Source organism: Salvia splendens, chromosome 11 (genome assembly GCF_004379255.2).
Source record: "Salvia splendens isolate huo1 chromosome 11, SspV2, whole genome shotgun sequence".
Taxonomy (NCBI): domain Eukaryota; kingdom Viridiplantae; phylum Streptophyta; class Magnoliopsida; order Lamiales; family Lamiaceae; genus Salvia; species Salvia splendens.
The window spans coordinates 707882-721726 of record NC_056042.1 but is presented as its reverse complement, the minus strand read 5'-3'; the positions used below and the strand labels follow the sequence as shown (position 1 = coordinate 721726).

Below are 13845 nucleotides of genomic sequence, written 5' to 3'. Positions count from 1 at the left end.
CCAGAAACAAGGTATCAACCTCTGGAAAAAATTGCTCTGGCGTTAGTAAATGCAGCAAGGAGACTGCGGCCATACTTCTATGCTCACAAGGTATGCGTCTTAACCGATCTACCTCTTCGGCAAGTTTTGACCAAGCCAGAAGCATCGGGCAGAATCGCCAAGTGGGCTATAGAGTTGGGAGAGCACACAATTGAATATCTACCTCGGAAAGCCATCAAGGGACAAGCCTTGGCAGATTTTCTTGCAGAAGCGAAGTTCGATCAAGCAATTCCTATTATTGCCGAACAGAAGAATTCTGCCAATGCCGAACTAGCACAGCCCTTGGAATCCGAAGTAGAGCCGCCAGACTGCTGGAGCGGATTCGTAGATGGAGCTTCAAACAAGATGGGAAGTGGAGCTGGTATTTTACTTGTCGCTCCCGACGGACACGAGGTAACCTACTCACTTCGTTTCCTATTCCCCACTACTAATAATGAAGCCGAGTACGAAGCCCTCCTGGCCGGACTCCAGTTAGCGCAAAGTCTACTCGTCAAATCTCTCAAAGTCCATTGTGATTCACAAGTCATAGTAAATCACATGTTGGGTACAAGTGAAGCCCGTGACGAGAGAATGAAGAAGTATTTGGACAAAGCGCAAAGCATCAGCCGAAGTTTCTCCTATTTTCGGATAATCCGCATTCCCAGAGCGGAAAATAGCCGAGCAGATACCTTAAGTAAGTTGGCCTCAGATCCGAGCTCAAAGGCGGAAGAATTAATGCACCGAAGCATTGATGAAGCCGAGGTACATTCTGTATCCAGCTCGCCGAACTGGATGACGCCGATCTTGCAGTATCTGGATCAAGGACAATTGCCCGAGGATAAGAGAGAAGCTCGGAAGATCACGTGCCGAGCTCTTCGGTACGAACTTCATGAAGGAGTCCTCTTTAGAAAGTCTTACCTCCAGCCGTTATTGCGGTGCGTAGGACCAGAAGAGACGGACTACATCCTCAGAGAAGTTCATGAAGGATCGTGCGGTAGCCACATCGGAGCCAGAGCTTTAGCTAAAAAAGTTCTGAGATGGGGATATTATTGGCCAACCATGGTACAAGAGGCAGTGCAGCTCGTCAAGAAGTGTACGAAGTGCCAAATTCATGCAAATGTCCCAAGGATGCCGCAGACCGATCTATACACTATGCAAAGCCCTTGGCCTTTCATGCAATGGGGCATAGACATAGTGGGACCACTTCCTCAAGCTCCTCGGCAAATGAAATTCCTTATCGTTGCCGTGGACTACTTCACGAAGTGGGTGGAGGCTGAACCATTAGCTACGATAACGAGCTCAAAGGCATTGGACTTCGTCTGGAAGAACATAGTGTGCCGATTTGGCATACCCCACATCCTCATCTCGGATAATGGGACTCAGTTCACCGACAAGACGTTCAAGAATTGGTGCCAAGAGCTGAACATACAACAGCGGTTCACTTCGGTCTCCCATCCCCAAGCAAACGGACAAACGGAAGTAACGAACCGGATTCTGGTGAAAGGGTTAAAAGCTCGGTTAGAACAAGCCAAAGGACAATGGGTAGAAAATCTCCCTCAAGTCCTATGGTCCTACCGAACTACACCCAAAACCTCCAACGGTGAAACTCCGTATAGCCTGGTGTACGGCACTGAAGCCGTAATTCCGGTGGAGATCGGCGTACCCAGTCCCCGAACCCTAAATTTCTCCTCAGAAATGAATGACGACGGACTGAGAGCAGAACTAGATCTCGCCGAAGAAAGAAGAGAATTGGCATGCATAAAAGCAGCCAAGTACAAGGAGCAAGTAGCCCGGTATTATAACCAAAGGGTGAAAAAGCTTCAATTTCAAGTGGGAGATCTCGTCTTGAGAAACAACGAAGTAAGCCGAGCAGAAAAGCTGGGCAAACTCGAACCCACATGGGAGGGTCCATATCGGGTGTCCGAAGTCCTCGGCAAAGGGTCTTATAAATTGACTCACATGTCAGGAGAACAAGTACCCCGAACATGGCACGTCTCCAACCTCAAGAAGTTCCACTTGTAAGAGACAAAGTCCGGTCAGTCCGTCTCGTGTCTAGTTCGGTCATAGGGGTATGTGTTTTTATTTGTTTGTTTTTTACTTGTACCTTTTACTTGTCGTTTTAAAAAAAAAAGGTTTAAAGTTTTTTTCCTTCGTCTTTTTCATTTTTTCCCTATGTGTTTTGTCTCTATGTGCTTGTCGTCTCTTACAAATGGTACCAAGGTATATCGTTCTTTAAAGACTGATCCCCTTTTTAGATCGATTATTAAAGACTATTGTGAGTCCAAGCTTCTAAGGAGGATATAAGACCACAATTCAGCTTAACAAGCAGTCCGTCTGAAACGAACTGCAATAAGCCAACGATTGTGAGTCCAAGCTTCCAAGGAGGATACAAGACCGCAATTCAGCTTAATAAGCACTTCGTCTGAAACGAACTGCAATTAGGGAAAGTCCGATCCACGCGATAAACCTCGCCGAATTAGGACGACCAAGTTCGGTCAAAGAAGTTTACCTCATAAGACCGGGGACGACCATGTCTAGTCAAAGAGGTTTACTGCATAAGACCACTTCGGTTAACTGGGAAAGTCCGATCCACGCGATAAAACTCGCCGAATTAGGACAAGGGAAAGTTCGATCCCGGCGACAAAAATCGCCAAATTAGAACACAAACCAAGTCCGGTCAAAGATGTTTATTTCATCAGACCAAAGACGAGTCCGGTCGAAGATGTTTATTTCATCAGACCAAAGACGAGTCCGGTCAAAGATGTTTATTTCATCAGACCAAGGACCAAGTCCGGTCAAAGAAATTTACTTCATAAGACCGAGGACAAGTACGATGAAATTTTTTCGCTAAGCTGTAAATACAGTGTTAGAAGCGAAAACAAAATTTCATTTATCAAATCTTGTTCAGCATACAACTCCGCTACCCTACAAAATGGCGTTACGCTACTACAAAGGACTATTCTACTGTCCAGGGTTGCTGAAGTTAAGCCACCTATCTGCAAAATCCTCTGGAAGCCGAGTTCGGTTGTTCCGAGCAGATGAAGAATAAGCAGGTCGACGAGATGCTATCCTCGACCCAACGCCTCTTCCCCGAGCCCGAGAAGTCCTAACACCTCGGCGATGAAGAGTCTCTGCAATAAGCATCTGCTGATCTTGCTCGCTCATAGTCACAACTCCTCGGCGAATTTCAGTCCGTCCCCGTCTTGACGATTCCGGTTGCTCCTGAGCCCGTTCTCGTCTTGACGTTTCCGGCTGTTCCGGAGTTCGTTGTTGGCTGGGAGTAGGATTTTGAACAAGGGAACCAGAGGTTTGATCTGGAGTGCGAGCATCTGTTGGCGCGATATGCCGGAGGAATCTCTCAATTGAGGGACGCCGGGCAAGAACAATGTCGTACCGAGAAGCCCAGCGCCGCAATGATTTCACGACTTGTTGGCAAGCCGAGCTCTCCAGCGCATTGTTCCTCCGGAGTACATTATACTCCTCCCACAGTTCGTCAACTCGTTCCTGAACTTCTGATATGGTCATTCCCCCGCGCACACGGATGTAATCCTCATACGCAGTCCTCTCAGCAATGGCCGTATTCAGCTCGGCCTCCAGATCTTTCTTATCGGACTCTAAGTCCTTGATATCGGCCTCCAGCTTCACTAAACGAGCCAGAAGCTCGTCATTCTTCGTCTGATCGGCTATAGCTCTTCTCTCAGCTTCGTCCAAAGCCGAAGAGTACAGCCGTTTCCAGTGAAGTATCTCCATCTCCTTGGGTACAAAGCAGCTATATTAGTTCGGCAGCTATACCGAGCAGATAGTAAAATACAACAGGAATAAAGGCGAGTACGAAAAGCTATACGAAGACAAATGTAGAGAATTTTTCATTCACAAGGAAAATTTTTTACACTAGGGCTTCAAGGCCATTTTACAAGGAAGAAACTAGACTAAGAGAAGGGAGACGAAATCATACTCCGCCTGCTTCGTCTCCGGCTCCTCGGTCTGGTACAGCTTCCTTCTCCTGGGCTACCTCAGCCTCGGCCTCGCCTCCTGCCGGCCTCGCCTCCGCCTCCTGATCGGCCTCCTTCTCCGGATGCCCGGCCTGATCGACTTCGGCCTCCCGCTCCAGCGGCTCGGCCTCACCCTCTCCGTTGTAAGTCGAAGCGGGTGAAACGGGTCCCACGGAGGCAAAGATAGCCTCCAGGTTCTCGTCCCGATCAGCTCGACAACTCCGGACTCGGTCTGCAGAAAGCAGGACCGAAGATGAAGCGAGCTCCTCAAGGAGCGGCAGATTCTGAAGCCGAGCTGCTATCTCTCGGCTGTACAGAGGCAGCACGACGTCGGCCCCCTGCTCGCCCTTATCGGCAATTAGCCTTACCAGGCTACCGACAAAGGCCGAGAACTGGCTGCTCAAAAAGAGTTTCTCCGTGTAAACACGGAGAGCCTCCCCTTGGGCAACCACGGCAGCAGCATCGCTCCGCTTCGCCTGCTCTCGCTGGATGACGAGCTGGTTTTTGGCAAACTGAGCTTCATCCTGGGCCGAAATCCTAGCAGCTCTGGCCTTCTCAAAGTTAGCCTCAGCCTGTTCGGCCCGATGACAAGCAGCTGCCAACTTCCTCTGCATCTCGGCATAGTCATTGGACGCTTTGGAGAGTTCGACGGCGACGAGCTTGGAGAGCATATCGTTCCTCTGAAAATGAATAAAGAAAAAAGTCAACAAAGGGACCACAAAAAATACAGAAAAAAAAAAAGCAAGGCCAGAAAATCAAGAAGAGAATTCACCTCGGCGAAGTCCGTGGGCCATAAAAACGGCTCACAGATATGTTCCGAAGGAGGCGCCAAGACCGCGTCTTTCTCTGGCGCTCTCGGGGGCTTCTGGGCCTTCCCCCTCCCCTTTGCCGAAGTTGACTCCGGCTTCTTCGGATCCGAAGAGGTTTTTTGCCTTTTCGGAGTCCTCTCGGCATCAGACGCCGAGCTGGCGGTTTTCGGCCTCTCCGGCTCCTTGGACTCCGAAGATTTTCGGGTAGCCTTGTTCAGCATGTACACTGCCAAAAAGCAAGAAAGCAAGGTTAGTTTTCTTCGTTAAAGCAGTAGAACATAAAGGTAAAGAGAAATCCTCACCCTCGGCCTCTTCGTCCGAAGACGAGATGTCGAACACGACGTCGCCCTTGACGAGCTCAGACTCCGTGTATTGTTTCCTAACTATGGGAATCTTGTTGAGCTCGTCATCGAGCTCGGCCAATGGTTCTAACCGAGGGTGAGGAATCACGGACTTCGGCCCTCTCCAGGGGAAGCCCGGAGCCGCTGTCCTATTATAAAAAAAGAAGCGGTTTTGCCATTTCGGCCACTTGGTTTTGCAGAATGCCCTAAAAGGCTGTAAGGGGATCAAGTAAAACCAAGATCCCTTCCTTTTAAATTGGAAAAAATTAAGGATTGCCCGCAGAGACAGATCCTTATCTAACCTACGGAGTTCGGCAGCAAAAGCCGACAAGTGCCTCCAAGAATTCGGAGTCACCTGACCTAAAGGGAGTTGAAAAAAATCAAGAAACTCTACAAAAGGTGGGGGAAGAGGGAAACGAAGCCCGCATTCTAAGCAGGCTTCGTAAACGGTGGCATAACCCTCCGGCGGATCGTTAGCCCTATGATCATCGTCGGGAACCACCGCCTTCCCCCCAGGAAAAGAGTATTTTTCGTAAAGGGATATCACAGTATCCTTACTCAAGATACTGTGAAAATACTCTACGGTCTTCTCCCCGGATTCTTTCCGGCTAGAAGACCCCTTACCCCCTTTTCTACCGCTACCAGACTCAGACGAAGAAGAAGCAGACATGGTTCTTACTCTTTGAAAGTTTGAAGAAATCCTGAGGAAATTTTTGAAAGCGGAAGGAAATTTTTCACGCAAAAGATAGAGAGTGCAGAAGAAGCCAATAGCAAAGGTGTTCAAATGATGAAGAAAGGCGGTATTTATCAGATTTGGAAAAGATTTCAAATCATCGCACCGTTTCATATCCCACCTTTTCAGGATTCGACGGCCAGATTTTACTGTCGCATTTAATGCCGCATTTAATGCAGTCACGCGCAGGACACGTCCCCCGACTTCAGCCTCCCCCCGTATTCCAGAATGCCGAAGTGACTCGCTTCGCCGAAGTGATTCACTTCGCTTTTCGGGGGGGGGTAGTGATGGGGTGCGTACTAAACAAGCCCAACAGCAATGACGGCCCATCAGCCCAAAGCCCAAGGAAGAGTATGAGTTCGGCATTACCAAAGAGTTCGGCCTCAGCCTACAGCTCGGTAAAAGCCAACCAATCAAGCTCTGCTCTCAGGTCGGCATCAAGCTCTACTCTCAGATCGGCAACCAAAGCAGTTCGGTCTCAGTATTCGACCGAACAAGGAGTTAGTGGACCCATACAGGATGTCCAACACACCCACTACCACGTGGTGTCAACTCAGGCCACGATCGTAGGCCATGACCTACGCTACATCCACGATCTTAGGCCATGACCTACACGACATCCACGACTTAGGGTGGTGATGCAAGCCACGATCTTAGTCCAAGATATAAATGGAACTTAGATCTGATATGAGGAGGTTAAGCTCTCTAGAGATAAAACACCGTATAGCAAATAGCAAGTTTGTATTTGTAAGCTGTAGAAAACAGATCAAGCAATACAATCTTGCCCTCCCTTTTTCCCGTGGACGTAGATTTACTTCAGTAAATCGAACCACGTAAATTCTTTGTGTCTGTATTTTCATTCTCTACCAGCATTTGCTAACATCAAAAATTCGCGGAAACATCAATGTGAATCAATCCACTCGACTTGTTTGTCTAATATCAGATTAATACAATAGATTAAAAAAGATGTATTCCCTCTGTCCCACGAGAATATGCATTTTTTCCTTTTTAGTTCGTTCCATAAGAATATAAAAATATGGACTTTCCAATTTTAGAAACTCTTTTCTCTCTAATGAGGTGAGACTCATTCCCCACTAACAATACTTTAATTACTTTTTCTATTTTAGGAAGTTCCAAGTTAATTGAGTCATTTCTAATTTTAACAAAAAATAATTATGACTTTTACTTTATTCTCTCTTCATCTCTCTTACTTTATTCTCTCTTACTTTTTCCACCATCTATTTAACACACTATTCTTAAACTCCGTGTCTAAAAAACATGCCTCTATTAACAAGGAACGGAGGAAGTAGATAGCAGGTTGTTTCTAGGCCTATCATACCAATCAAACCGGAGGTGGATCCCCTGCTGTGCCATGAAACGATGCCGTTTTTTTGTCTCAACTTTGACAAAGTTTAACTATTTGATTCAATTATTGCATTTCTTTAATTTTTTTTAATTAAGATTACACTTGGTGATGTAGTATGCACTCAATGTTTTATTTGATGAAATCACACTTTATTAATTTGGTTGAATAGTGATTTTATTTATATAAGTAATAGTAATAATTTGTTGAATATTAATTTTTAGTAATTAAAATTTAATCGTTGAAATTATGTTAACTAGTATTATTATTATATACTAATGTAATATCAATAGATTATTACTAAAAATCATAATTAGAGCTATTGATTGCAATTTGCAATAGGGGGTATTAATTTCATGTTTAATTTGTTTTTGAATATATGATCAAATTTGAAAACTCTTTTTTGTTTTCAAATTTCATTGTTATTAATTATTTTTCATTGAATTTTGGTTATTTCCATAACTTTGAAACTAGAATATAATATTTCAATTTTTCAATCGTCCCATGATGGTGAAATTTGAAACTAATATGACAAAATAAAAAATATGATATAGCAATATAACCACATAATTTTTTATATATCAACATATTTTAATTAACACTCCAAATATATAATGATATCATTTTATCAAAACACAACGTAATGTTATCTTATTATATTTGATTTAGTCAAATTAGTTTCTGTCATTGTGAGACAATTAAAAAAATTTGAAAATTATAATTCATATTTCAATTTTATTTATGAGATCAACAATAGGAAGTCAACAAAAAATTAAAATATAAATGACAATTATTCTTTAAATTATTAAATCCAAATTATAGTATACTAAAAACAATACAAAGGGACTTTCAATTATTTTTTCAAAATTATTTAGTGTAATATTAGTATATATAATTGAGATTAATAAATTAAAATATAGTGACTTTCCGAATTTGACAAACGTTTAGTTATTATAAACCATAACTAGAATTGATGACTCCCAGCCGATAAGCTCCAAGTCTCTGATTATAATTTCAAATAATAATTTACTTAGTATTACATTAATTTAATACTAATATTAATAGTTAAATAAAATTTAATTGAACCTGACGCAAATGAAATTGGGAAATTTGTCATAAGCTCCTACTTAATCGCCATTTAAATAAACTCATGATTAATGATTATTATGAATCGTTATGTGTATTAGTTTGTGCGGCTATTAAAATCGGATAGAGGAAAGTTTGTAAAAGGTTGAAAACGGCACCGTTTCACGGCACAGCAGCCCCTGGAATTGCACTGTACAGCTGTCCTTGCCATGAGTGGTTTAAATTCAACTCTTTTAATTTATTTTTGTTTGTTATGTTTCCAAAATTAGTGGATTCAATGCAGCAAAAAGGCGATTCCGTCGCCTTGGCGGCCCCCACACTCCGGTCCGATATCATGTGAGGGGGTTCAATCAGGATACGCAGTAGCCCGTTAAGGGGGAGACCCTAACCCACAGGCTGCCAGAAGCCCATCTCCCAAGGCCTCATACTTGTGCCTGAGAGATGGAAGCAACTGCACGACAGGATTCGAACCCAGACTCATTGCAGCAATATCTGCCCATCCGTTGCCAACTGTGCTACGCCCCTGCGGGCCAAAATTAGTGGATTCAAAGTTATGTGTATCGTTGCCTTTTACTCTATGCTAGGAAAATTATTGTAGTTTAGTAACTAATTTTACTTTTAGATAATGTATCTTTTTTTTTACTTGGGAATGAGGAAATATAAGTGTTTGAATCTTGAACCATAGACTACTAATAAGTCGGTACTAACTCTGTCTCGAATTAAGAGTTATTTAGTTATGACACGAATTTAAAGAAATGTAAAGAAAAATGAGTTGAAGACGTTAATTGAATATGAGTTCTATTTTTATAAATTAGTTTTATAATAAAATGTGAGTGAAATAAGTTGATGGGATATGAGGTCTACTTACCATAAATGGTAAAAATGAAATATGACTCTTATTGTAGGACGGACCGAAACGGTAAAACATGACTCTTATTGTGGGGCAGAGAGGGTATAATTTAATGAACTAATAAAATATGGAGTATTTGGAACATATTTTATTCAAATTCAATGAAATGGGGAACATGGAAGATATTGTAATTTTTTAAAATCAGTTTCATAGTGAATTGGAGAGGTGGCGTCACCTTTTTCACTCTTTTGATTTTAATAGAATGAATACATATGCTTTGATGAACCATATCCAGCTGGACTGTGCAAGCACTAAATACTTTGGCATCTTTTTTCAAGTTTTTCTTCTTCTTTTAATATGTCAAAAAAATATTTAGATTTTGCAAGTTTGCATAACCTAGAAAAGTGTGTCATTTAATTTGATTCTAGTGTGTCATTTAATTTGAAAGCTAAGTAGATTTGTTAGTTATGCAAAAGGGATTGAGTGAGTAGGTGGACTTTGTCAATTTCAATCACCCAAAAATAATAGTGTCCACTTACATCATCCAACTTGGAATAATTTGTATAATGCAAACTTATTAGGTACTTATGCATACATTGTATGAATTGCATGTGATTATTGGCTCTAAACTAGTGAAAATGTTGTAGTAGAATTTATTGGATGTGGTTAGCAACGATTGTAGTATCTTTAATTCATCTCAATGAATGGAAATTTTGTATATGGCTATGTTTTATGTAGGGCCCAATAGTCTTTTATATGGCTTTATTTCATACGTATATGTTATTGCTAAAAGCCCATTTTGTTTGGGCCATAGAACTGATTATAAATGTGACCCAATTTACCACATCTCCACAAATTGCAGACAATAAACAGAAATGAACAACACACAAACACGCCTCTTCTTACATCCAAACCTTCATTCTCTGTGAATAAACACACAACTTAAGACAACTACCTCACTACAAAAAAAAGGGACATTGCTCATTGTATGTACATAGATTTGTACAATAATATTTTAGATGCAAAAACCTAAAAAAATGAAATCTTGATTCATCTCTATGAACAAAGCCTAGGTACAGATTTGGCACTACTATGGCTTGCCATTCTTGATTTCATCACCTTAGTCATATGCACTTGCATTTTCCTGCACACTTTCTCCAACTCCACCACTCTCCATTGCATCCCTTGGAGATGCGCCTTGATCTTCTCGTTCTCGTCCGTTAGGTTGAACTTCTTCGCGTAGAGCACGACCTGCTTCGACCCCTCGGTTGAAGTGGCGCGGCCCGTGTCTTGGAGCAAGCTTTTTAGCCTGTGTTGCTGAGAGGCGACGGCTTGGACCGCGGATTTTGGAGGGAAATTGGCGTTGCGCGTGAGGTGGTCGAGTGCTTGTGGAGAGAGCTTCGAGTAGGTTAATCCGCGGCATACCTTCATCTTCTGCTCCTCGGATAAGCCCGAGTGAACCTGCATCAAACCAAACGTGAAAGATCATCTATCGGGACAGATAGCGACTATAGATAATGATCTCTCTCTTAATGTATTCTTTCTCCTAATTTATTAGCTCAATGCTTAATTTACTAAACACTATCTTCTTAGTCCCCGTGCCAAAAGCAAATGTTGATATTAAGTCGGGACAGAGGGAGTATTACTATAGATACGACATTACTACAATCGATTATGCAAGATGGATACCTCGAGATACAAATTCACCGCATAGTACACCCCATCGCACGAGTCTCTAGCTGAGTCGGGCAGTGCTATGATCAGCGCCAAGAACTTGGACGGTTTCAAGTGAGGATCCGGGGCTACTTCGGCTAGAAACAGATCCATCAAGACAGCGGCTTTCCTAAGCCGGCTCAATGGCACGCAGCAAACGCCCTTTCCAAGAAAGGACTTCACGAGCCTAATAACAAGATTCACATCATAGAGGCAGCTCGTCCCAACCGGAGATGGGACGAGCAAATCATCCAAGGTCGCCTGATCTAACCGTGAACCGATCATGCTCTCCAACTTATCGCGGCTGCTAGAGTTCAGACCAACTCTCAGCATCCCGAATAAGCTCTTGTACGAAACGCACCTCACATCCAACGAATCCAGCAGGTCAGCAACAACTTCGATGATCTTGATCTTCTCATCAGCTGAGGCAGTGACAAATCTTGATTTCTGATAGTAGAAGAGAAATCTGCTGATAATCCCATGATCAATTTTTCTAGCCACCATCAATGTCACCAGCATTCGGATCAGATCAGTGCCTAGCGCCACGAGATCTTCAAACCACCACGTGGCTCTGAACACGCCACTCTTCAAGCTCACCGTGCTTCTCGTGTCACACGACAGCCTGAGGCCAGAGCCATCCGAAGATGAGACAGATGGAGAGGGGCTCGTCTCACAAGACGATGCGACTCTGCCAATCAGCGACTCCAGGCACTTGTCGAGCAATGCCAATGAGCCAGCTCGAGGGAGCAGCTCCTGGAACTGCTTCAACGCTGCTAGAAGCTCGTGCCAGCTCCAGTCACGAACCTCTTGCGTTAGGTCGGATAGACTGTCCATTTCCATGAAGTGAGATTGAAAATGTTGAGAGGAGTTATGATCACTTCCCCCTCGTTTTAGCAGAATCTTGTGATGGGCTTGAAACTCGCTACCCTTCCCGGAAATTCGTTGAAGATCACCTTCAGACAACCTGCCGAATAAAAAGATAGTATAACACTCTACAAGAATCATACAAGAATTTGTAAGAAAATGCACAAAAGCTAACCCAAAAATCAAGAAGTGGTTAACAAAAAGGGAAATTTGGGACCAAATGAGTAAACTGAAGTGGTCCATAACATCATTAAAGGGAACATGTAATGTTATTGAAACAACAAACTGCAATATTTATCAAGAGAAATGAGTTACTACAAACCAAGAAACAGCCTAAATAATAGATTAGGACAAAAAGGTTTGATGCACAAAGATGAAAGGTCAATGTAAGGCAATAAATTCTGGCAAAGAAAACAAAGGGAGGATGGCATGCCCCCTACACAGAAGGGAAATAAACAGTTGCAATTTTGAAATGGGGGGTGTTGCCTAGCCCCCCTTCCTCTTGAAAGGTGTGAAACAATAAAAAAGTAAAGGCATCAACGTTAAATATGGCAAACAATAAATGAGGTGTGAGGAACATGCTACACAAAAATGTGAAGAATGTTAGCTAAATTAAGTGGTTAAGACAGCAACTAACCCCACATTCCAGCAAAATTAAAAGTGATTGTAATAATTGTGTAATGATGCTTTGAAGGTGAAGTCAAATTAGGAGACAAGGCCAAATAATTGTGTAATGATGCTTTAATTATGGAAAAGAACATTCAACTACAAAGAATGTGCTTACACCAAGAATTAAATTTCCCAACACAAAAATGAATGAAAAATAAAATCCAATAAAACAAGAGAAATCATTAATTAAGGTGTAAAGATAAGAACTTTAGACAAGAACCACAAAAATGGGGGAAGCCCTTATGCCATTAACAGAAACAGAAAAAAGGTATCAAAGAAAGCCAAGAATCTTTACCCCATTCACCACAAAAACCTCTTCTCCATTGACATCCACTTCAAGATCAAGAAAGGAGTCTTCCATGGCCTAATAAAAGTGAAAACAAACACAAAAATTGAAAATTACTCCTCAAATCTTTACACCCTTTTGGAATCTACCCAAAGCAAAACCAGTGAAAGGACAAAAAAAGGGTTGAGATTTGAGGAAAAACAGACCATATTCTGAAACAGCGAATGGAGACAAGCAGATAACACCCGTTTTCTCGATTTTGTAAAAGAATGCTTTTAAGCTGAAATCAACCAACTGTTAGACATGAGTGTGTGAAAGAACCAGTTTTTGTGGGATTTTTCAGCATTGAAAGTATGTTTAAACGATTAGAGATGCATAGAGAAGTAGTGTTGCACTCACTGATGTATATTCTCTGACATTCTTGCTGAAAAAATCGCTGCAAATTTGTCGATTTGTATGAAGAGAGCATGGAAATGCAGATTGTTTGTTTTATTGTATTTTTGTTTGCGGCAAAAAGAGTTCCACATTATTTGTTTAGTGATAAAAAAAGGTTGTTTTTCATTGTTGTTTTTTCATATCCTTGGAAATTTTATTGGGATTTATTACTGTGAAATAAAAGAATGATTTATTAAAGTTAGTGATTTATCTGACCTACTTTAATAGTAGTAGGAAATACTAAATTTTAATAATAGTTTATAATTTTTCTGACCAGTTATCGTAAAGATTAATTTGAAGCTATGAGTGTGTAAGATTAGTCTTAAGCTTTGAGAACCAGATAGCAAGGCCCATTCATGTGGCTACATATATTTTTTCTATTGGGCTCTTTGACGACTTCAAGCTACCAAGCCCATTTTCTTTAACTTGCGAGGCCCACATACGAATAATATATCAAGATTTAAAAAATAAAAGTATAAGCATATACTTATATAAAACGAATATTTTACATAACACATTTGGATGGCCAACATTAAGTTAACACATTTACAAAATCAATTTATTATACGACTGAATAAGGAATCATAATCGATTTTAAAAAAAGTTAGCAAATCTACAAGATGATTAGTTAAAGGGCATTAATAATCATTTTCCTATTATTGATGCAAGCCGTTTGAATTGAATTG

General features: G+C 41.7%; 1 protein-coding gene across 5 annotated transcripts; it reads right to left on the bottom strand.

Moving 5' to 3' along the window:
- Positions 1–10073: 10073 nt before the first annotated feature.
- Positions 10074–13256, bottom strand: LOC121756248 (BTB/POZ domain-containing protein At3g22104-like). 5 transcript variants are annotated; one of them, XM_042151746.1, is made up of 5 exons: positions 13124–13256; positions 12931–13004; positions 12734–12802; positions 10882–11869; positions 10074–10653 (listed from the first exon to the last, which is right to left on the bottom strand). In XM_042151746.1, the coding sequence occupies exons 3-5, from the start codon at positions 12736–12738 to the stop codon at positions 10249–10251; spliced, it is 1398 nt and encodes a 465-aa protein (XP_042007680.1). In that variant the 5' UTR covers positions 12739–12802; positions 12931–13004; positions 13124–13256; the 3' UTR covers positions 10074–10248. The 5 variants fall into 5 exon arrangements, with proteins under 5 accessions (XP_042007680.1, XP_042007676.1, XP_042007677.1 ...); XM_042151742.1 differs by having other exon boundaries at positions 12931–13018; positions 13124–13248; XM_042151743.1 differs by lacking the exon at positions 12931–13004 and having other exon boundaries at positions 13124–13244.
- Positions 13257–13845: the final 589 nt, after the last annotated feature.

Bases quoted from the DNA above. Each gene is read 5' to 3' on its own strand.
- LOC121756248 (XM_042151744.1), bottom strand. From the start codon at position 12,012: ATGGACCACTTCAGTTTACTCATTTGGTCCCAAATTTCCCTTTTTGTT. The intron at 10,654-10,881 runs GTATCCATCTTG...GGTTTGATGCAG, and splicing joins CGGTGAATTTGTATCTCGAG to GTTCACTCGGGCTTATCCGA.